The 25,257-nt window shown below is 39.1% G+C and overlaps 2 protein-coding genes across 2 annotated transcripts; both read left to right on the top strand.

Moving 5' to 3' along the window:
* Positions 13,571–17,654, top strand: MOCS2 (molybdenum cofactor synthesis 2). The gene is made up of 4 exons (XM_021380416.1): positions 13,571–13,726; positions 13,894–14,015; positions 16,392–16,538; positions 17,618–17,654. Exons 1-3 carry the CDS (start codon positions 13,715–13,717, stop codon positions 16,516–16,518), a joined length of 261 nt encoding a protein of 86 aa, XP_021236091.1. The 5' UTR covers positions 13,571–13,714; the 3' UTR covers positions 16,519–16,538; positions 17,618–17,654.
* On the top strand, positions 16,399–23,265 carry LOC110389639 (molybdopterin synthase catalytic subunit). Its single transcript, XM_021380415.1, has 5 exons — positions 16,399–16,538; positions 17,618–17,753; positions 18,528–18,681; positions 20,070–20,193; positions 21,394–23,265. The coding sequence occupies exons 2-5, from the start codon at positions 17,633–17,635 to the stop codon at positions 21,460–21,462; spliced, it is 468 nt and encodes a 155-aa protein (XP_021236090.1). The 5' UTR covers positions 16,399–16,538; positions 17,618–17,632; the 3' UTR covers positions 21,463–23,265.

The following is a 25,257-nucleotide window of genomic DNA, read 5'->3' as shown; positions in this document are numbered from 1 at the left end:
TGTTGAAATTCTGGGAATATTTACTCAAAACAACTACGCTGCTGGCAGTTCATTCTGTTTCAAGGTTGACAAAGTTTCCATGTCTCAAAAACAACAAGGAAAATAAATGAATATTTTAACAGGTCTTGGCTGCAGAGGCTCAGAACCATGTAATCATAGGATATCCCAAGTTGGAAGGGATCCACAAAGATCACTGAGTCCAACCCTTGGCTCTACACAGGAACACCCAAAATTCAAACCCCATGTCTGAGAGAGTTGTCCAAATGCTTCTTGAACTCTGGCAGCCTGGGGCAGTGACTACTGCCCCGGGCAGCCTGTCCCAGGTTCTGACCACCCTCTGGTGAAGAACTTTTCGTAACCCACAACCTGACCCTTCCCTGATGCTGCTCCATGCTGTTCCCTCAGGTCCTGTCATTGTCAGCAGTAGAGATCAACACCTGCCATTCCAACTTGTGATGAGACCACTTCACTGTCAGGGTCAGTTTAAATCAATTCTGCCACTGATTCTTATTTCCTGAGAGTGTTTACAACTATTCTGTTCTTTCCCTGTGATTAAATGTAATATTGACATAATGGCTAATACCATTAAAGGCAAGAATTATCTGACTGCAAATTCTGCCAAGCAAAGGTACTAAACTTGAAATAGTTGCAAAAGGTGTTGCATAATATTATAAATTCCTACTGTTTTCCTGTCAACAAATGTCTCTGTCCCATCAGAGGCACTCTGGTCACTTGGGATTGCTCAGTGAAATGATGCTAGGATGCCTCATGGTCATGCTCAGCTCCAGGGAGTGCAAGTGATTTTCCAAGGGTATTTATGGATGATGTACGTGAGTTCTGAGAGTGTTCTGCAACAGAATGGTGTTATATTTGTGTTTTCTCTCTGGAAATATATATGCTTTACTTAATGCTGTAGCCAAATGTATCAGATTTGTTTTTTTTTTTTTTCTTTTTCCTTACAACACTTTTGGTAAGATTCTTTACTAAGAGAGTGGTCAGGCACTGGAACAGGCTTCCTAGGGCAGTGGTCACAGCCCCAAGTTGCTGGAGTTCACAGAAGGTTTGGACACTGCTCTCAGATATGGAGTTTGGATTTTGGGTGGTGCTGTGTGAATCCGGGAGTTGGACTCAATGATCTTTGTGTGTCTCTTTCAACTTGGGATATTCTACAATTCCATGATTCTAATGCTAGCAGAAGGCTTTGTTGCTTGGTATTCCTGTGATCTCAGGCCCTGTTTCCAGCTTGACATGTTATCGTGTTTAAGGACATGGTGATCTATTGCACTTCAGTCTGCCTGAAAATGTAATTATACAAACTGGTCTTAATAAGGATACTTAATAGCATTATTTTGTATATTTTTATCATATTTGTTTCTTCCTCTTAGCAATATTGTACAAAAATCTCACATGCTTGGAAATATTTAGTTTAAAAGATTGTTACTCTATTTGATATATGTCAAATGTACTATTTGAACAGAATGCAGTTCCTACAGAATGAAGTAAAATCTGTTCCTGACAATTAACACTATTTTTTTCCCAGTATATTCTGTAAGTTAAAGATAAGATACACTCCTCCACATTTAGTAAATGGTAGCAATAGCTCTCAAGTGTCAGTAATCTGATTCTAACAATAAAACATGCTTGACAGTGGTCAATATAATATTGTAGCAGCATAGATGTAGAAACAGTAATAATGCAGTCTTTGAAAGAAACACATTCTGCTTTTCCATCCCAGGTCCTACTTTTTGAATATGTTGCTGTATCTTATTGATGTGCTGGTACTATGTGGCTTATTTGCAGTTCTTTCAAATACTGATCTTTGAATGTGAGAATATGAAATGTATTTCAGAACTGCCCTGTACTCTAATTTACCCTAGCCTGCTAAAGAAACCACAGAGAAGAAGAATCCATAGCTGGATGAGAAAAAAAGACAAATCTCTGTTCAGTAACATACAATCTCAAGGTTAAAAGTCTTTATAGTTTGTATATATAGATGAAGTGATGTTGTGATTTGCAACAAACACAAATTGCATCAAGCTTCACATTTTCTCTGTCACCACCTGATCACAGAGAGGGGATTCCACAGATGCAAAAACTGAAAAAGCTGTAAAGCTAGAATACAGGAGCTTTCAAAAACAGGATTGCCATGTATCCAGAGAGTGAAAAATACACAGAACAGCAGAAATGACTCCCAAGCCACATTTCCTCACTTACACAGTATCCATTCTCCCATGTAAGCTGTACTGTAAAACTAACAATGTCACTATGTTGAAGATAGTTGAATACGTGAACTCTTATCCTTCTTTTTGGAGAGAAAAAAGCATGACTATATTAAGCAACAACTTTTTTTTTTTTTTTTTTTTTCCAAAAAGAAATCACAGACTGTTCCATCCTCTTTCTGTTCGAGTGAAAAATCCAAATCAAAATCTGAAATCTACTAGGGTTATTAGCTACAGGCTTCCACTGACCATGTTAATCCATATGTGGATGAGTGTGTGCATTATTCCAGCTTAATTATAAAGAGGCTAAAACTGGAAATGGCCAGTTTTAAATTGGACAGATGCCAGAGCTATATGAAACTGAGAAACTCCTGGGAATTCAGGAGGAGAGGACTAAAAAGAGGCATTTTCCCTCAGTCCTGAGAAGTCTTCCCAAGATGATTTTACCAAAGGACTAGTAGCTACAGAAGCACTGAAGAAAAGAATGATTACCTTGGGGTCACTGGAGGAGGCTGTGTAGCTTTTGAGCCCATATTAGATTTGTTACAGATCACATTCATTTCCCAGGTCAGAGATCTGAGTCCTGAGCCCAAAGGAAATTCCATATCAATTTCTACTTTGGAGAATTAACTTTTACAGTGAAAGCTTTATTCCAGATTAGTTGAATAATCCATAAGCCCTTACTTAATGGTAGGAGGTTACTGGATATTCTAGAGATTTCTCTTCACAACTTCAAATATCATTTCTTTAACTTAAAATATCACTTCTGAGTTTTTAATATGAAAAGAAAAAAGAGAAGGGAAGGCAAAACAAGGCAAGGCAAGGCAAGGCAAGGCAAGGGAGGTCATAGAGTTTACACTTACTTACTCTCATAATTTAGGACAACTTTACCTCAAAGACACCACCCCTTGGTCTTCCCACAATGCCAGTCTGTGTCTTGGGGGTACTGGCACCCCATCTCATCAGCTCAGCTAATGATGAGCATGGACAGAAGATGAAATGCACTCAATTTCATTAACTCTCACCTTCATTTGTTTGACATCAGCACACCATCTTTATGCACAAATTTTCAAACTTTTTTGATCTAGTATTGAGAGAACAATTTCATTCTGATATTGGAGTTCTGAAAACTAGCTTCACATTTATGTTCTTAAGTTTATGAATTACTAAGAAAAGTCTTTATCAGCATGAATTTCTACTTCCATATCAGTGTAATATTGGCAACCCTCAGTCAGTAGTTCCATGAGCAGTTTATTTTGGCATAAACCCCAGACTGCTGCTGAAACAAATGATCCCACCTTCCCACTACATGTTCCCACCCATACCTTGTCTGCTGAGTTGGCATCAACATCCATGCAGCTGCATGGTGAACTGATACTCTTTGCTAAGTTTTTTTTGGCTGGGGCTAGGGGGCTTTCAGCAGCTACCACATTTGATGGTGAGGCTGGCAACACGAGCTGAAAGTGCTTACAGGATGAGAAATGCTATGTGTGCACATAATACAGTAGCAAATGCTTTCATGAGCTTTTTAATACTAGGTCACTAATTGTTAGCATCAAGTTGATTGGACGGTATCTGCTTATTATTAAAAAAAGGTTAGTGCTAAGTAGTTATCTGCAATACTTGAAGAATGTTATGAATTTTGACAAGATGTGCAAATTCTTTCAAAAAGATTCTAAATGTCCTCATGACAGAAAACACATATAACTGTGAAACTCAAGCCTATGCATACCACACTCCTTTTATTAAGCAGACAGGGTGTTCTTCAAAGTCCAGCCATTTTTACCCCTCACAGTTTAGGTAGATAGGCTTAAGGGGAAGACAGAAGACTACTTACAAGTAGGATCACCTATAAATTCTGATCAGTCAGAATCTCAGTAGCTGTGTTACCTCAAGTGTGGTGTTTAACAGTAAATATACATTTCTTTATTTTAATCAATACTTAATCACCTTAATCAGCACTTTCGATTTGTACTGTTACTGCATAATACGATGGAAAAGGACATTAGCTCTTTAAAAAAGATGCAGGTTCACTATTCCCAGAGCCTTATAATGTTGGTTTGCACCAGTACAGAGTATGGTTCCCTCCAGTCACTGCAAGGCTGGTGAGGAAAGGTTTGCTGTTTTTATCTTCAGACCAAACTTCAGTTGGGAACAAGCATGCCTGTGTCCTGCTGCTGCCTGTGAAAGGAGGCTGCAGTTCCCTTGTAGTGCATATAACAGTGAAAGCTGAATAAAGCATGGAAGGGAAGAACAGAAATATGCCCTGATGCTGGAATGTATTGAGGGAAAAATAACCAGGAGATGCCCTGAATTAAAAAAAGTCACACTATAATTCTTCTTTACATGACAGCTGGAAAAAACAAGTGCCATTGCTGCTGTTTGCCCTAATATCTTTATCAAATATATCATTATTAGATCTCCACGGTAGCAGTCTTGTGAGTCATCTGAGTTAATCCACAGACAATGTTTTAATACTTCTGCTCATGGAAGGATTATTCTTTTAATATGCATGATATGTGGGGTTTTTTGTTTGTTTTTTTGTTTTTTTTTTTGTATATGTTTTTACATTTTTTTTTTTTTTACTATTGCTTTTACTATTTTTTTGAACAGCATTACTCCAAATACAGCACTGGAAAGGTAGAAACCTTTCAGAAAACTTTATGACTTGTATCACACAAATTTTGTGTTAACACATTTGGATTCAGTTTGTGAAATAGTCAGTTTGAAACAATTTACTCCATTGGTGATTTGAAGTGGTAAGAGAAACTCGATACATGCAAGATCCAAGCTCTCACTGAATATCTATAGAAAGACAGAACTTCAGAGGGAAATGTGACTTCTCTAGTTATGACTATAACCATTTTAAAGAGTCATCATTCTCCCATGCAATGACCCTTGTTTTGTGTTCAAAGCCTATATTATAACTAAGCATCTAGACAGCTCTTCTACTTCATTGCTTTCTCATTATTTTTATTAGAATATCACTGATAAAATGCTGAACAGATTCAGGAGCTCCCAGAAGCCTGAGTAAACATACTTCCAGTTGGTCATGTGGTACAGAGCATTACCAGCTGAAATGAGATAAAAAGTGTTAGGTATCTGATCTAGTCACAAACTGAAGCTCCACAGTTGTCTCTAGATAGCAGGTATTCTGCTGAGGGTAAGTATCAAAGATAGGCTGGTGTGAAAGACTGAAACTGTACATGCTTCTGTCTCTTCACTAGATATAGAAGAAGACTAAGCAACAAATTAGCACTAGCTAAATAACACTTGGACAGCTAAAATTAGGTAAAACAGCTCCCATTATTTGTGACAGGTCTTAGTTCAGAAGCTAGCTAAAGAAACTAGTTTCAGTTAATAGCCTTTTGTTTTTAACCCTTATCTTAGTTCTAGTTCTTGTGATGCCTTCAAAATCTCCTATGAGATGTCAGTGCCACTTTGACTGTGACTCATATGCAGCAAATGGAGTCTGGCATGTGGAGATGTGCCAGCTTCACAATTCCACTCAGATGTCAATACTCCTTTAGTGCTTAGTGGACCAACAGACTCAGTTTTACTCAGCAACAAAGCTACTTTTGCTGCATTAATTCTGTTTTCTTAATGTCCATGTTGAAATCTCAGTTTCCATGTTATGATTAGATTTGACATCTCTCAAGACATGGAAATTTTCATTTCTCTTGTACTATCAGCTATGTTAAACTAAATTGATGTCTACTCTAATATAAAATCAGTTCTAAAGTGACTTCAAGCATCTTCCAGTGTCTCCTGGTATGTTCCATCAAACTAACATCTCTAATCTCTTTAATAAAGTGACTACAGTGCATGGCCATGTTTCCTCTTCACCTTGGAGGAGCTGTTAAAAGAAACTCACAGCAAATTCTCCATATGCTGAGCATGTGACAATGCAACAGTTTCAAACTCATTTGCATAAATACTCATTTTTAATTGGTATCAGATGCAGCACATTGATAAAAAAGTTTACCTCAATCAACAAAGGTCCAAGGAATCAAGTTTGTCAGCTGATGAATACATACTCACCTAACTTGGTATTCTAGATAGCGCAACGGATACTTTGTGGTTCAACTAGAATTTCTTTTACTACAATACTTAATGACTCTGATGATTACTTCCCCTTAAAAGTGCTTTAGAAAAAAAGCAATGCAGGAAGACAATCAAATAACTCTTATTCCACTTCTCCCTTCCTACCTTTCTTAACTACCATTACGAGTAAATTACTGTCCTTCCAGATCACCATTTTTTTCTTAGAAAATCTAACCTAAAGATTCCTTAATGTCACCACTCTGCATCAGCACTTTCAGTAGATTTAATAATCACAATTGCTTCATGTCCACTCCAGCATCTGAGTTCTCAAACTCAGAAATGTGCTTCTGCCTAAGTATCTGCTTTGAGGATAGTCCTCAGACCAACACCTTTTCTGAATTCTCCAATTCTTTGTCTTCTTCTTTGGAATGCAAACATTTTCTGGATCCTTCTCATTCCAGAAGTCTATATTACATGATATTTCTAATCTTTAAATAATAGTATTTTGTTTCCCTGCCACCAGGAGAGCACTCACTAAGACGAAAGTTAGCCCAGAGAGCTGAATTTCTCCAGACTACCCCAACAGTCAATGGAGAAACAAGCTTTGGCCAGGGGTAAGCAAGTTAATTCAGCTCTTTAGAATGACTCTTTGGAAAAACACATGGGTTTCCACTTGAATTGAGTCTAGAGAGATCAGTCTTACTACGTTAAGACAGCTTTTCCAAATAATTTCCAAAGTGTTTTGGAAGTTCCTGTCAAGTTTCTCTGTTCTTTAAAATGCCGTACAGTTGATTTCAAAGATAAACATCCTACGCATTATCTCATGTTGTACGCAGTAACCCTGAATTCTACTTGGTGTAACCTTTCCTATTTAACTAATACATTGTTATATCCTCCTCATGGCATGCACTGTGCTGGCCCACTGAATAAAGTATCATGCCTTAGCAGTTTTGATTGCCTGGACACTGGGAGTTGGAGAGGAAACGTGATTGTTCAAGTTCTGTGTTTATGTTGGTGAATGTTCTTGGAGTTCAGCAGGGAAAGGAAGGAGGCAGACTTGGTCCTGAATCCTCAGCCTAACCCAGAATAGAGCAACAGTAATTGCTCTTTGCATTTTTTTTTAAAGATTGTATAACTTCTACAAATGGAATGGGTGCTGTCTGCATATTTCTGTGGTTTTAATAAAAATGAGGCTAAAAATTGGGATTTTTATTTTCATTTCAAAGCTAAGAAATAATAAATGTTATCAGTTCTAATGAGAGTTTATTTCTGTGTCATTATGTAGACAGGTTAAAAAGACATTTTAATTTTATTTCATTAAAAATCTTAACATCCTCCCATCTACATGTGATTACAAGTTTTATTTTAAGGTATCTGTTGAATGTAGAATGCAGGGAAATCCAAAAACATTTTTTTGTCTTGGAATAAAAAAGAATAAAATGATACTAGGAACTGTAATGTTTAAGATTCCAATCTTCTCTCTACCTTTGTAAGTATAAAGATAGAGTCACCATTGATTGACATGTTCACTTCAGAACCAGATTACACAATGGTCTGAGAATAAGATGTCTGCTGGTGCCCTCATGTGGATGTCTGTGCTTTTATTTATGGAAGAAAAAAACTTTTAAGACAAAACAGAGGAATAGGAAATTTACTGTCTTTGTTTTGCACATAGAATTTGGACACTCTTTAGGACAGGTTTTACTATTTTCTTGAACCGTAGGTAATCCCATACTGCTTAATTGTAAGCAGAAGTTCCTACTTGGATGTCAGGATATAGCTCTTAATCTAAATTTGAACTACAAGATTCAACTCATTATTAAGTGCATAGTCACAATGTCTCTCTCAAAAACTATTGTTCTGTATTAAAATGTAAAAGTTATCAAGTGGCTGGCTTTGAGAACTAATAAAAAAATGTTTTTCCAGGGTTTGGAAAAATTTCAGCTGAATATTATATTTTCTGAAAAAATACATTTCTTATCAACAAAGAAAGCATTCCAGATGCCAACTAACACACATAAGACTTGAATATGTAAAGCGTATATAGACCGGTGGAAATCATTCCTGTTTAATCAGCTTCCGTAGATGTTATCAGTAATGATCTAGATGTGTTTTTTTTCTGGTAATGTGCAAAATAGGTGAATGAAACAAAAAACTTCAATAAGAATACTGATTCAGTTTTCTATAGTGCATGATGATCAACATTTACAGACTATCAGAAAGGCTCCTATGTAGATGGCAAGGAGGCAGATGTGGGAACATGACACATTCCACACTGAAGACAATCTGCAAGAGTAAGGGCAGATCCACCCCTGGCGTCTCTCATCACCTGCAACAGGTATTGTCTGTGAAGAACAGCTGCTGCCAGTGTATCTTTAGAGAGCTTATGAAAGAGTTTGCATTTTTGACTCTACTACACAAAAATGCTAAACTTGAAGTGTAGAATTAATCAAGATGTGAGCCAAGTATTCTACAGCATAAGCTGTGTAGCCTTTACACAGAAAGTATAAAAAAAAGCTCGAAAGCAAAACAAATGGAATACTTTAAATGATATTGAAAGAATTAATCATACGATACAATCAGAATTTAATACTAAGCTAGACTGGCATTTGCAGAATACCCTGTCATGATTGCACTGTGTGCACTTCTAGAGGTAAATAAAGATACTTATGTTAAATACTGGATAAAGTTCAACAAAGTTTCAGTTTTCAAGTAAAGCATCTATAAAGTGATTATAAAGAATTCACAGATAGAGTAGCTGCAATCTGTAATTTGATATGACAAGTGTCTACCTCAAAACTCGTGTTACGGTCATGCAAAGAGGTTGATTTTATTTTCATGAGCCACCAGTGTATCAGGGTAATTCTGGTGGAATTCCATTGACTTCAGCAAATCTGTATTGTGAAATGTGACTTACCTTGTTCAATGTTTCAAATTCTTACACATTCTAATAATTAGAAGGCCAACAATTTAATCTTGGAATATAAACTAACACCGTATAAATAACCTGCAGTTGTTCCCATCTTCCACATCTCTCTGTGCTAGCTGATACACAAAAGGACAGAAGTGCATAACAGCCAAACAAAATCCTAGGGATGAGAGAAATGTTATCTTTTTAAACACAATGTCAGAGACATGATTTGTAGATTTGATAACACTGAAAATTCTTTGCCTCTATCACTGTTTTGTTATTTGGACCTTTGTAGGAAGCAATGAATTTTTGACATTACATTTTTTTTTTTTTTACAGTGACAAATAACACAGTTAAAGTTTTAAATATTTAGATCCTTCAGATCAGAGAATGGAGAGGTGCAGTTCAGCTCCAGGCCGTTTGAAATATGAGGTTTTTTGGGATAAAATTTATGTTTCACCTTGGCATTAAAGACTGTGGAAACAGTTTTTACCCTGGCATCATCAATAAGTACCCTAATGATCTCTCCCATCACTGTTAAGAACAGTTGTTATACCACTTAATAGACACCCCAAACTCCACAACTAGTTTTATTTGAATGGTGCTGTGTGCATGCTGGTTTAATACAACCTTCAGCTACCCTTTGGGCAAAGAACAGTTTGAAAATTAAAAAGCTCATCTCTTTGGGACTACTGTAGCCATCAACAGAAAGGATATTATACAAAACTTGAAAGATTATGGATTTTTAAAATCTCTTTTAAGAAGTTATGTATTTTAATTACTGTTGTTGCTCAATGAAAATAAAAGGAATTTCTTATAGAAAAAACTTGCCTTAAATGAGACAGTTGAACAGAAAGACTTGTGTGCCTATGAACTATGAAACAGTTTCAGACTGCTTATACTCTGCCTGAAAGCTGTGTATTCTTTCTCTGTACTTATGCAATGCATTTATATTGGAAGGCCCTCTTAAAACTGGGTGATCTATTGGTTTGGGAGCTAAAGATTAATTCCAGATGTGGTCATGCTACTCTAGCCCTTCAGAAAGTAACTACTGCACCATCTGTTTTGTAATAGACAATTTCAAAGAGTGCCAAGGGGGATGTTAAAGACATTGGTCAAATGGCCACATATACCTCACACACAGGAATTCTAGAGGTCACAGTGCCTCAGAAAGATTCATAATTTCACTTCTCCACCCCTCCCCATTCTTCCAACATGTAAACTGAGGGAAGAGCTCTCTTTCCTCCACAAATAGGAAGGAAATGTTTTCCAAATTATTAGCAATATTGACACGTTTGAAGCCAAATTCACACCTAAATTCAGAGGAATGACTGGAATTCATGGTGACATATCTCTTATACGTGCCCCTCTTTGGGATCCTTGTGGGTTATTCCAAACAGCTTTGTTTGGTTTCAGATGAACTTGGTAGCAGGAGGTTAATGATAAACTGACTAAATCTGGCTGGGAGCCCAAGATAAATGAAGGGTGCAACAAGTAATGAAGGGTTACTCCAGATCATGATAATTCTCCCTGGTTATTTCAGGAAGCATGAAGTAAAGCAGTTGTGTGCATTTTTTTTTTAACTACAGTGTTACGCATCAATACCTAAATCACTGGTATATACCACAGATGCACTCAGGTGTATCTAAATTCATCACAACTGTAAAATAGGAATAAGAGAAGTTCTCTCAACACTTCTTAAGTATAGATTTGAACTTAACAGCAGTAACTCATGATCTATACAAATAGTACTATGAAAATGTCTAAAATGAAAACAAAATGAAACAGAATATATACCATATGTTAGGCAGTCACAGTCTTTTGCAGTCCTAAAGAGTCACTTTTGCTGCAGTGACACTAAGTAAATCACTGGTAAAAAGAAATTAATAAAATTAATAATATGTCAACACTTCATTCCTCTTTGGTTTTTCCAACATGCCCAGGTAGGTTTTGTAGCAAATTCTGTAATCAATTATTACAAAAATAGCTTAGGACTAGCAGACTGGTGTTCCTACTTAAGTGTTGTTCTCTCTGCTGTGTTTCTCTCAATTCAACAGCACAATGCATAATTAGCACCTTAAACAGTAAGCCTAATGCCTGGGTGTAGTCGAGATAGATCTCCAAGTTCAAAGTAAGGCAGGTAAGAAATAAATTAATAGGACAGCAGTTCCTCAGCATTTGCCCCTCCTTGATATTATTTGAATTTGTAAGCAAGTTTCTATTGCAGCGGTATAAGGGAATTCTGTACAGGAAGATTTGCACTTTTTCAGTACTAAACAGTATTAAACAAAGAAAGGTTGGAAAACAGAAAAGGAAAAGTCTGCTTTGGAGGTCTTCATCACAGCCTTTAAAACATCACCTTAAAAGCATCACTTAAGATGCTAATATACATATGGATGTGGGAGCATGCACACACACCTGTACACAAAAGCAAAGACCATGCCTTAGGACAAGATTTAATTTAAAATATTAGACTCAATAAATGACACTTAGAACTAACCATTACATTCTGCAGATACTCAGGAAGAAAATGGCACCTGAAACAAGGATCCAAAATGGACAATACATTAAAGGAAAAATGATGTGGACAGAGATTATAGGAATCTTAAAGAAAAGACAGTTTTGAAATCCCAGTCTCTACAATGTGTTTACTCCAGGTCTTTAGAAATATCTCTAATTTCATTTTACGTAGGTACCCATACTCACCAAAGACAAAACACAAAAAAGTCAAGCTAAAAAAGTAGCAATCTCAATAAAAGTCACTTCTGCAATCAAAGAAGGTGTTTCTGAGTCTGATCTTCTTGGAAGAAAAAAACTCCAGAACTAACAGGTATCTAGGGACAGTTTTTTTTGGACGACGACAATACACCTCAGTTTTTCTTAAAAACGGTTAACTTCTTTTGCTGGTTCTAGAACACAATTACTAGATTTAAAGAGTCACATATCCTGTTTTACTCCTGTACAACTTAGGCCAAATTTTGCCTTTGAGTCACATAACACAGAGCTAAGGACTGAGCCACCCTTTCAAGCAAGCTCAAGAAGTGGCTTTGGCAAGTTATTAGCTGGAACTCAAGGAAAATCCAGAAACTTGCAATCTGTAACTAACTGCTCTGTCCTTATTCCATAGTGGACCTCACTCCAAATCCTACCCCAACTCTATGAATAAATCTTTTGGAGCTTACTGTTTTGTGAACTGAGACGATAATTTGCTCCAGCTGAGCCCATTTACAATCTGCTTGACTCTGAGGACATGACATCCATGACACATCTTTTGCACTGGAAAAATGTGCCAGCCACTTTCTAGCCATTGGCTAGGTCATGCACACCTTGTCAAAATTATCTATTCTGTTTAAGATGTAAAGATCCAAAATTACGCAGCCCAGATAAAAAAACAACCCTTTTATTTACTTGACACATGGAGAGTTCACTTTGTGACAGTAGTTAAATCATTCATAAGCAAAAGAATAGAGTTTTAAAAAAATAACACATTTGTTCCTCACTGCAGAGAATTAAGACATGGTGTACTGTTTAAGAAGTACAAAATGCATACTCCATGGGTGCAATTGTTTCTGTAGTGCATCTTTTTGAAAAACTTTGTTATCACTTTAACTTTCATTGTACAGTAGAAAACTGCACTACTGCCCTCTCCTTATAAGTCAGTGGCAAGAATTATACACAGGAAGGTCTGTTTCCATTGTCAGTGATCTTCTGAAATAACAGGATACTAGTACTTATTCTGAAGGCATTTCATGTTTTTTTTTTTTGCTCCTAATCAGGATGCCACTACCTGCTCACACTGCAGGTACCTGTTGGCACACCACAAGCACCATGTCACCATGAGCAATTACCGATTTCCCAGTTTGATGGGATGGGAAAGAGGCTGTTTGCTGGCCAGGGGGTTACAAGTATGGTCTGATGAACAGTACAGAAATAACCCTGGCCACACGGCGCTGGGGGCACAGCTGCGCTGGCAGAACTACTGCCAAGGTCTCCCTGGCATATGTCCTGCTCTGCCGTCTTCTGTTTCCTAACTGCTCGCCACCAGCTCATGTTCCTCTGGGGCGAGCAAATGCTGAAGGCCTATAGCTGTCTGTGGGGAGACAGGTGATGTCGTGTCACTGCAACCTTTGTACTCCAGAAAAGTTTTAACAATGTTTTAATAGATTTTGGGCTTTGGAAAATTAGGTATACCTATGCTACTCAAATGATGTATGATGAGTTCCATGCAGTGAACGCATAACATTTGCACCCACTTGTAGAAAATCCTCTCACACTGCAAAGGCTGCACCCATCTCAAAATCCGCCTTTTAAGGGCCCGTTCCTAGAATTACAGGCCGTTCCAAACCGGGCTGCCTCGAACCGCGGCTCGGCCGAACAGCGCACGCTCCAACCAACACCCGGCGCACCCCAGCCCTGCCGAGCGTCTAGGGCCAGGGCCGCGGCCGCGTTTCGCTGCAGCCGCAGGCCGCAAGGGGCGGGCCGGGGCCAGGCGCGGGGGCCGCCGGGAGGCCGAGGGTGCCCGCCTGGGGACGGCGGCTCCATGAGCTGCCAGGTGAGTAGTGCTGGGCGCGGCGTGGTGGGAGCGGGCTTCGGGCACCCGCCTTGACTCCAGCCGGGGCCTTTTCGGCCCCTGCGATAGAACCGTCGGGCGGAGCCGCCTGCCGTAGGCGCCTGCCCACGCTCGCCTGCAAAAATGTCCGTTCTCCGTGTCGCCCGCAGGTCACGGTGCTGTACTTTGCCAGGAGCGCGGAGCTGGTGGGGCTGCGCTCCGAGAGCGTCTCTGTGCCGCAGCGGATCACCTCCCTGCAGCTCTGGGAAGAGATTGTTAAGATTCATCCCAGGTATCGGGGAAGTTGCTGCATATAGCCTAATGTTGGTGGGGTGGTGGATTTTTTATTTTTTTATTTTTTTATTTTTTTTTTAAGAAATAGAAATTTATCATATAGGCTTGAGCTAGAACATGTACCAGCATTTTGGTATCATAACAGCAGTGAACTTCTCTTTCTGTTGTAACCTCCAGTGAGCATTTTGTCTGCGAGCTGGCTGCAAATACTGTGGCTTTACACTAAAAAGGGTAAATCCAGTGAATGTACCCCATAGTTGGGTATTGGAGTGGTCAAAAACTTGTGTCCTCTTGTCCAAGAGAGCCTCTGTGGAGTAACTCTACATAAAGACAGAAAGCATCACCTATGGGAATGTCTGTAGGGAAAGCCAGGTGTCCCAGGAAGGGATCCAGCCACAGCAATAAAATAAGTTCTGATCGTGAGCGGGTGTCTTTGATCTTTAACTGTATCTTTAACTGTACGCTGAACTGTAATTGGAGTTTATGGCAGTCTCTGGAAGGCAGGTGAAGAAGGGAGCTGAAACCCTGGCCCTAGCTTCTTGCCAAACAACTGTTACACAAAAAATAGGCTCAGCTGTTTTCAGTCTCTTTTGATTGGGGTAAAAAAGGCACTGTTGATTGGATTTCATAGGGAGTCTTGTCCTGTGATTTTTGGGAGTGGCAGCAGGAATGCCCTCATAGGTTAAGGCTGAGGAGCGTGCTTGGGCCTACTGAGAATAAATCAGATGCAGATCATCAGATCAGATGCATCATTTAGCCAAAAAGAATTAAAATGTAAGGCATATCAGAGGTTAGGAGTTACTGCTGAATGCACCAGGATTTCCATAATTTTGGCTCTAGGTTCTAAAGTCTTCCTTTGTGCTCAATGCTTCTGTGTTTGAGCTCAAAGGCTATGAGGAAAAAAAATAAAAAATTAGTAATGGCGACTGTTTCCAAAGGAGAAGCTCCAACCAAGTTTTAAAAGAGGAAGAAGTGAGGAATGGGTCTATTTTACTTTGCAACATATTATTCTATTTGATATCAGAAGCATTAGCACCTTTGGCGGTTTGCCACAGGTTGTCAACTTCACCCTGTTGTGAAAGATGACTTGGAGTCCTATATTTTGCATGTGCACATGGACTTCACAGCAGCCTTCTTGGAAAATGCTTCTGTTCCTAGCTTTTCTGGAAAAACTCAACATAACTGTGGGGCACTGACCACAGACTTCTATTCACGTTGCTAATGGATATGCAAACTGCAGCTTGAGCAGACTTGACAATGCTCTTCTGTTCCATCCATTTTCCCCAGTGAATTAACTTGCAAGTGACATTAATTAGAAACCATCCTTTTAATGGGCACTTCAGTTCTGTAATTGCAGTCTGTTCTTTAGTGACTTGCTTTACTTTCGTACAGTCCCTCCCTTCAGACTGTCCTCTAAGTCAGCGCTACTGATTTTTGCTCAGACAGTGCCTTGCCTACTTTTGTCAAGCTGGCTGGTAGGAAATAAGTTGAATTTTACATGTACCCTTTTTGGCATGCCTGCCTGTTTCTAGGCAATGCAGCTCTCCACTATCCGTGCCAGATTCCGTACTCTCAAACAATACAGTTATTATGCTGCATCTGCTAAAGTAAAATGTTGGCATGATTTTCTGGTGTCTCAGTGGTGTTGTCCTCATACTCACTGTGTGATTGCACTTTGTTGTGGAAGCAACCCCTTGTTTCATGGTTTCCAGAGCTGTGGACTCTCACACCAATATCTCACAGATGTGAAGGCCAACAAATACAAACAGAATCTGCAGAAAAACACACCCTTGTCTGCCTTCTTAGCAGTGTTGTCACCCTTATCAATAGCAGACTTCAGATCTGTAAGTACAAAAGACCAAAAGCCTTTTTGGTCTTGTGACATTTGTGAGGTTACAGGACAGTCTGACCACTGAATCTTCATGAGATCTTAAGAAACAAAAGGTGTTGAGGAATGGTGTTCTTGACAAAATTGCTGTGCAGAGCAGACACGCTGAACTGGGGGAACATTTCCTTTTAATCCCAAATGGGATAGTTTGTATGTTCTTGAGTTACCTAGTTAATTAGAAGCTTCTAAAGTGGGTCTGGCTTACACTAGTTGATTTTGATAAAATCCAGTGACAAACCCTGACTTCTGAAATTTGTCTTTAATTGGTTTCTCCCTAGCTCCAACAAAAAAGTCAATGAGCAGGAGGTGGGTGCTTATAATGTATGGTATTCTTAGAACTATATCGGAAGAGAGTTGCTTAAATCTCAGCAGCGTTTACCTCAGCTGCCCTAGATTGTGTATCAGTTTCTTGTCTAACGAAATCTCACAGTTGAATGTAAACACTCTATTTAGAAACCTATTTGTGTTCCTGCCAATCCCCTTCAGGCTTGCTGTCATCCGGGATCAAGTGGTTTTTGCTGTTCGGCAGGAGTACGTGCTTCTTGGAGATCAGCTTCTGGTCCTGGAGACAGGAGACGAAGTTGCCATCATCCCACCAATTAGTGGAGGCTGAATCTGTGGAAGTTCTGTAAGGTAGGTATCACTTCTTGCTTCATGACCTATGGAGGACCATCCTATGTTGAAGTATCTGATGGATTCTGTACAATCTTCCTATAAAGTTTTTGTGTTTAGATCCAGAAATGTGGTGTCCAATTATCTCCATCTGCATCTGGTACTCTTTGGAGAGAGCATAACTTGTGTTTCCTGCTGGAGAGAATTGTTGTGCTGACCAGAAACTATAAGCTGTTGCATGAATAAACAATTAGCATACATAAGTAAATGGAAGAAAATTGACAATGAGGTCAGGCATTGTTTCGTTTTTGTTTTTAGGTCTTATTATGCATTGGTAGTTTTTTTTTCTGGCTGTCAGTAGGTATCCAGCTTGCATAAGTAAGATAATAACGATAACTGTCCTGCCACTTTTTAACAGAAAGGATGTTACAGAAGAAGAATTGATTGCTAATTAAAAAAACACTTTTTTTTGTGGCTGTCAAAGGGTCAGATGTCCTTAGCACAGATTCATGCTTTCAAGTGCAGCTTATTCCATTGCTGCTGCTCAGTCCGCTTATTTTCCTCCCCATCCTTAGATGGAGTGGTAACTGATGTCTACACAAAGCAGTTAGAAGTGACACCAGTGTCACTGAAACAGACTGATAGGATGAAGACTTAAATGTCCTGGAGAGCATATTAAACTTTGAATTAGAGTGCAAAAATCTCTAGTTTAAACTGTTCAATCTGTGTTTGATTTTAGGGTAAGACAGAAAGAATGGGCTGATAGTTTTACCACGAATTTGCTACAATAGTAGTCTATGGTAGTAGGTTGTACTGTTGAGCTGAACCTTGAACTAGTTCTTGTTTTATCTTACTGCACCAGCCTTTCCTGCAAGGCAGGAGCCCATGTGCATTAGAAAGAGACCTTCCCATGGTATTTGCACTTAATATTCTCTCAGCAAGTCTGCTGAGAAGTGAATTTGCCATGGAGACTGGTCTCTTGGGGTGAGTAAGAAGATAGTACATGTTTTCTGAACAAATTGGGGCATCAGTGTGGGATAAAAGGCAATTGGCAAATGCTAGTACTGCCAAAAACAACAACAGGATCTGTTTGGTTTTAGTCCTTCTAGTGAGCCATGGATGAAAGAGAAGATGTGCCAAAAGATTTTGTCATGCTCAAGTCTGAAAAGCTGTCTGTAGATGAAGTGTCAGAACTGGTCATTTCACCATGCTGTGGGGCAGTGTCTCTGTTCATTGGTGAGTCTAATGTTTCAGAGCTGGTTTTCTGGATGTGTTAATAGTTTAATAAATAGAACGCAGCTTGTCCCACACCCCAAACTCATGCTTCTCAGATAAATACATTTCTGGACTCAACCCAGGACATTTAGAAAACTCATTCTGAATTATTTAGAACAAGACCATGGCAACTCTTAAACAGTTGCATTGGGACTGAGTGTTGAGAAGCTTCCCTGCTGGTGTGGCTGTCCTGGGACTGAACAGAACAGCAGTGCTGGAGGACAGTCCTGCTTGGAAGTTGCTCTTCTGTTCCCTTGGACACAGTTTATTCAAGGTGGGAAGTAGTGGCTCTTCAATAAAACACAGGTCCTCACCTGTGTGAAAACTGCTGCAACTCAGATCTTGCTTGAAGACAAAGTCTCTTTCTACGAGTGGGCTGGTGCAGGTTAAGGTTACTGGCTCCATCCTGTTGTTTAATGTGTATGGTACAGATCTTCAAACTGTTTTTTTGCTCAAACCTGAGTCCCTCTGGGCTTTTAGGTACTAAGCGTTTGAATCAAGTAACACAAAAGATGTCCCAGCTTTGAGCACTACAGACTGTATATTTTTGTAACCTGTAGGCTGAATTCTTCCTCATATATTAAAGATTTCTCTTGTTTGAAGAATCTCTTTATATAGCTGTAACTAGAGGAGGTCATTTGTGTTTACACAGTGCTGTCCTTGGCCTCAGTGGGAGGTCCTGAGTTTTACTCCATTTTTATTGTTGCTTTCCTTTTATAACTCATTTGTGTTTAGGTACTACGAGAAATAATTTTGAAGGGAAAAAAGTGATTCGCTTAGAGTATGAAGCATATACTTCAATGGCAGAGATGGAAATAAAGAAAATCTGCAGAGATGTTAGACAGAAATGGCCATCAGTCAAACATATTGCAATGCATCATAGACTTGGGTATGTATGGACAGACCACGTTCTTCTTCAAATGGTGTGTTAATCCTTGTATGATTCTTGCATACTTCACGGTTGTGCAGAATTCTATAAAAGCTGTAATGCATCAAAGCTCACTACTGGATCCTGCTATCACTAAAGAACTATGTTTCAGAAATAAAGTCTTGTTTTTCAAAATATTTTTCTTAGTAGTAGTTGCTGGAATCTATGTTGAGCCATCAGAAACCTCAATCCTGTTGTAAAGGTTTGAGATTGGAGAAAAGAGGTTAATATTTCCTTGCAGGAAAGAGTAGACTGTTATGTTTATGAAGCTCTCTTTCACTGCTGCAAAATGTCACTTCTTTTTTCTTGTCGGATTTAAGTAGCGGAACCTAAAACATTATGATATGAGGTTGAAAGAAAGGCATGGTAATTGCCAGTCATGCTTGTAAGAATACCTCTTGATTTTCCTTGCGTTGGATACACATTTTTTTATTGGGTATAAACCGTGTAATACTAGTGTTTAATATAGTCCTAAGCCTTCACTGTTCATCAGATTTCTGGCTGAAATTAGCAGGGTTTGCACTGTGTGTTGCAAATATTTGTTTCCTTTTTTTTTTTTTCAGGAGAAAGAGCTTAGAATGCCATCACAGTTAGTATTAACTCTGAGGGGTAGTTTCTTTGGATTTCTTCTACCGTCAACAGAGACAGGAATTCTCTCTGAAGAGCAACTCAGAGTCATTAAGCTTAGATTTTTCTCTGAGCTGTTTGCCATTGGAGTCTTGCTATATAGGGAGGGTTAGGAGGCAGCTATTGGGAATACTACCCTTGTGAGGAGTAGGACAAAACCTGCGCAACTTCTGTTGGCTTAGTTTGGTAAAAACGACACACCAAATAGAAAAAGAAACATACTTTGAAATCAGCATTTGGAAAAACTAAAGTTTTGTTGCAAAATCTGTATACTTTGAGATACATAACTTCTTTTCTTACATATCATCTCAGTTTGCATAAGAATTTCTCAGATTTTCAGTTGGTTTCCTGCTCCAGACCTGTTGTTCTTCATAATTAAGCCCAACTTCCAGAGAGTTTCCTTTGTTGCAAGAAGTAATTTTCCTCTTTTAATTCCATAAACTTTTTTTTAAAAAAGAAGAAGGAATGGAGGGAAAAAAAAGCCTGTGACTGGTGGTTTTATTTATTCTAAAGCATGGAATTCCTACATCTGATGCTGATTTTGGTTGTGGTTTTCTTTCTCTTTAAATGTGCATAATCTTTTGGACCATCGCTTGACACTTGCTCAGTGTGAATGAGTCAGGAGAGCATGTGGCCAGAATACTGATGTGACATGGCTACAACTTTTGGGTGCTCTAGATGTTAAGCATTAGCTAAAGCTTCTGTTGTTCCTCTCTCCCTAGTGTGGTTCCAATAACAGAGGCAAGTGTAATTATTGCAGTCTCATCTCCACACAGAGCAGAATCCCTTGAAGCTGTAACACACTGCATCAACACTTTAAAAGCATTCGTCCCAATATGGAAAAAGGTATGTTTGGGACGAAGTTGGTTCTAGCCTGTGCAATAATCTTAGCTCAACTGGAGGCTGCTGCTGGCTCTTAGGGAAAGAGCTGTAGCATTATGGGCAGCAGTTGCTCCTGAAGAGATGCTTTTTTCTAGCACCAGTGAGTTTCCTTTAATGCAGCCAGGCCTGCATGTGGCATGTAGGTACCAAAAAGACCCTCCCTTGCTTGCACCTCCCAGCTCCTCTTCCTCTTAACACCTTCTTGGGGTCAGAGTGAGGGAGTCTTGAGCTCTTCTCTTCTGAGTGGCAAAGTTTGGTTCTGCACAGACTAGTGGAAGAACTTCGAACGTGCCTTCTCTTGGACGGCATTTCTGTTTTTCTCTCATCTCTGTGGCCATTGATAAGCACAAAGGATTAAGCAGCAGCACACATAAGCATAGCAACAGCACACAATGAAGGAATATTCAGTGGTCCCAAAGCTCATATGGGAACACAGCCATGCGTGTAGAAAACAGCTTAAGTCTAGAAAGAGCCACATTACATAACCACAGTATTGCATGCAATTAATAAACATTATCTCTGCCTTCTCTTACAGTCCACACTTAGCATGTAGTTCTCTGAGTTACTGCTCAGTGTAGAATACTATCTTCAGTATCACCACTTTTCTGACACCTCCTTCAGGAGACTGTGGTTCCAGAAGGAATAATTGGGCTCACAGCCCTGCTGAATTTGCTGCTTGGGACAGGACTGCTTCTGGGTAGTTCACTCTATCCTGGAGATGCAATACTGTATTTTGAGTATTGGTGTCATTTTAATTTTTTTTTTTGACACTGACATTTTCTATACATTTAAATACACTCATTCCTAAAAATGATGGTATGGTAGGTTAACATGGCATCATGCAAAAAGGGTAGTGTTTCAGACACAAGTGCTATGTACTGTACAGCTTCTGCATCCTTTCTTCTTGATCTCTTTCCTTAAGTGACTTCAGCATAGATAAAGCCTTCTAAATGGGTGGGTTCAGCTCCATGGTCAGTATCTGCCCACATGTAAGTCAGTGTTTTCTAAAGATGTTCCCCCCTTTTCTGTTTGCCATCTAAGTTCTGTGTAGTCCTAATGTGGTCAACAAATGATAGCAGGATGGCTGTTGAATTGTTTGGCCTGGCTTGTGACTGTATGCAGCAGACTCCCACAATATTTCCCATTCTTTGTTTATATTCACAGGAGATTTATGAGGATGAATATTCTTGGAAAGAAAACAAGGAATGCTTTTGGACAAATTCAGAAAAATAACTATTCTTTTATAAATAAAGTGCTACTGCTCCTAATGAGCGTACTGGTTTAGCTCTGAGTTGTTCTTACATAGAATCTATATGATTTTAAGTAGTTGTAATAGGTATTTCAATCTGAATAATTTATTTGGGACTATATGAAATGAATGGGCAATAGTTAGGATTTTCAGGTGTTCTTGTATCCTTTGAAATCATCTTTGTGTAGTTTTTAACATGGAATCAGTTTTTAGAACTATCTTCCCTAAAATTCATGGTTGCAAAACATTTAGTCCTCTGTGATATATACTGCCTTAATGCTTCTGTATTTGTGGTATTTGTTTGCTGTTTTCATGGGAGGTCACAACAGGACAATTGGAATTTTTTTTTTAGTCTTAAAATCAGGATTTTTTTTATATGAATGCAGAGTCAGTTTGCACTTTATGCTATTCTAACGTTCTTGCAACATGGAAGCATCTTATAGTAGATTAATGGTTTTTCTTCTCTGTACAGACACAGAAGAAAATATAAACTGTACCGCAGTGTTATTAACTTTTTAGTAGTGGTTGCCTTCCAATAGCTGTGTCTCACAGAAAAGTGCAGCTGATACCACAAGTCCTTTACATTAAAGATATATGAACTGACCTTGATTCAAAATTAGATCTAATACTCTGCCAGCAAAAAACTTGCATTAGCAATAGCACATAAACCTGTACTTACTAATGATGTCTAGATATGATGAATTTTGAAGAAATTTTTTTGGCTGTGTAATTTTGTGGTTCTGCATGGAAAAAAAAATCCTTAAGAATAAGTTTAATTAGCTTTAGTAGTTTAACCTTAGGTTAGGATGCAAAGTCAACAGAATGGATTAGCTGTTCAAAGAAAAGCTAAATCCATTGCATACGTAAGTTGAAAGGAATTTGTAGCTTATATATGCCTTTAAATTCACATTTTTTAATAGTTTTTCTCTTGTAATGTTTTGCAACTTAAGAGACAAGGACAGACATAGCATTCTTGTTCTTCCACTGTAGACAATAGGCTGCTTGTCTGAGTAAGATAATTTTATTTATGTTATTATTCTGTACTACAAAGTATAGTAGATGCTCAAAGTTCAAGGTGCCATCGTGTATGGCATTTTTACTAATGACCAACGGCAGATTTATCTAATCATTATCAATGTAGAGAAGATAGGTATAAGAAAAGGGGAATAAGGTTAAGATAAGTAAAATCATTTGCTGAAGCTTAAATATCATTTCATAACACAATACTTCAACCTCAGCTGTATAAATCCATTTCATTGTGTCTGCAATAAAAGTCTTCACAGCTGCTAGCAACACAAAATCGAACTGGAAAAATAGGCAGTGATCTTTTTTCCCCAGTGATGTCAGTCATTTTTAATGCTTAGTGATGGTTACTGTACCAGGTTAGATAAACCCCAGTAAAGCACACAACTTCAGGTAAAGGCATGGCTAAACTGGTTAAAGCCTTACAGCTTACTCCTGCACTTTCCCTGTATGGAAGTGAGTTCTTCCTCTGAAGGACAGTAGCTGCTCTTTGTATGCATGCATATACACAGCCTCCAAACCATGTGGGCTGTATTATCTAGGCAGAGCTGAATAAGTTAAAGGTTGCATTTTCCTTTGCTTTGGATGTTGGAGAGAAGCCCTCTTTTAATTTGAGTGCCATTTTTTCTGGGAATTGTATGGAATCCTGACTACAGATCACTTCTTCAGACAAGTAATTCTTTTTGTTCTTAAAAAAACCCTAAAAAACAAAAAACAAACAAAAAACCCACCGAAAACCAATAAAAACAATCAAATACACAGTTTCCAGTTTTTTGTATTAATTTTTACACATTCATTTGTTTGCTATTACCACGCAGCTGATTAATTTCGAGCAAATGGCTAGCTTGCCTTGTGATGTAAGGTTTATGAAAGAAGTAAAGCCTGTACAATGCTAACATGCTTGAGCTGTGCTTTGATGCAGGAAAACTGATATTTAGAAGAGTTAAATTGTACTTGGAGCTCTACAGATTCAGAGAACCATGGGATGATCTAGGTTGGAAAAGATATTCAAGATCATTGAGTCCAGTGATTGAGGGCAGTTCCTGTGTAATCACTCTGTTGCTGTAGTACTTCTCTGGTGCTGCAGTCTCTTCGAGGATTTGTCCAGGGTGACCTTAAGTGCACCTTCTCCTCCAGCAATGCGGCTGGGAAGTAGGGTGCAGAAAAGAAGAGAAAGAATAATGGTGTACTTCCCTGCAGTGACCAGGAACAATGAATGGAAGAGATGTTGTACTGAGTCACGACGGAGCGCTACAATGTGTGTATGCTGCCATGGTCAAAACAATGAAATGTCATTTTGTGTCCCTAGCTGTGCATGAGGCAAGTATTGCTTTGTTCTAGAACAATGATGCATCAGTATTGTGTAACTTTGGGTTCTTCAGCTGGCATCTGAAAGCGAAATGGAAAAGCCTCTAGGAGGGATGATGTGCATAGAGGTAAAATGTTTCTTACTGAAATGTAAATACATATTCTGAGCTCTTTGTTCAGACTCCCTCTGTAGTGCTACGCTCTCTGCTAGGAAGATATTATTTTAAGATGGCAAATTACTCTTCTCTAAGATAGCTGCCTGAGGCTATGTCTAGAGCAAACCAGAATTGCTTCCAAATTTCCCGGCCTGGAGACGAACATCAGCTGCTTGACTGCATGTCAGGGAAAGATGTAGCTGCACACGTCCTGGTTTCACAGAACTAGGCTGCTGGGTGAAAACTACCTAGTGTTCTGATGACAGTGAGCTGGACAACAGAGCAGTATAAATGCAGACCTAGTTTTCTGGGATGAGTCCAGCTTTTTCTCTGATTTGGCTATAAGTGAAGGTAATCCCACCTCACTGCTGCTCTTCCAGCTGTGTCACGGTATGCTGTAGAGATGTGGGTGGAGATGGATGTTCCTGGGACAAGACACTGTAAACCAAAGGGTAAATCTGTGACTTGCATAGTGACCTGCACAACAAAGGGTATGCTGGGAGTGAAGAATGTGTCTCCAGAATGAGAATTTGTCTTTCTGAAATGTCTTGGATTTGACTGGCAGTATTTAAGTACACTGTACCCTTTGTCTGTACATCAGCATTGCGTATGTTTAAGTTTCCTGCCTCAAAAGGTTTCATTTTGTTCTGTTCACAAGAGAAGCTCAGAATGATGAATACTGTGAAAACACAATGTGAAAATGCAACAGATGGAAGAAGCACCTACCCAGGAGATGGCAGCAGAGGGACAGATGTGTGTGCGGGCAGCTGCCTGGGAGCACAGCTGCACTATGCTGGGCTCCATCTGCTGCAAAATACAGGCGGTCGCTTCTGTAATCCATGAAACTACCACTGTTGTACTCAGTAATGAGGCCTTTAAGTTACTCAAGTTTAAACTAAACTGGCTTTTCTTTCAGCTCACTTTGCCTGTAGCTGTTCAGGGAATTTCTCCTTCACAATCTAGTCATAGAATGGCATAGGTTGGAAGGGTCCTTAAACACCATGTAATTCCATCCCCCTGCCCTGGGCAGAGTTCCCACCCACCAGATCAGGTTGCCCAGGGCCCCATCCAACATGGGGCATACATTAACTTCTCTGGGCAGCCTGTACCAGTGCCTTACCACGTTCTGAGAAAATAATTTCTGCCTAACATCTGATTTGAATCTCTCCTCTTTTAGTTTAAAGCCATTTCCCTTTGTCCTATCACTATGTATGTAAAAAGTCAGTCTTCCTCCTGTTTATAAGCTGCCTTCAAGTACTACTAAAACTAACTGTTAATGGAATACAATGAAAG

The sequence above is a fragment of the Numida meleagris genome, chromosome Z (assembly GCF_002078875.1).
Source record: "Numida meleagris isolate 19003 breed g44 Domestic line chromosome Z, NumMel1.0, whole genome shotgun sequence".
Taxonomy (NCBI): domain Eukaryota; kingdom Metazoa; phylum Chordata; class Aves; order Galliformes; family Numididae; genus Numida; species Numida meleagris.
This window is presented reverse-complemented; position numbering and strand designations above follow the sequence as displayed.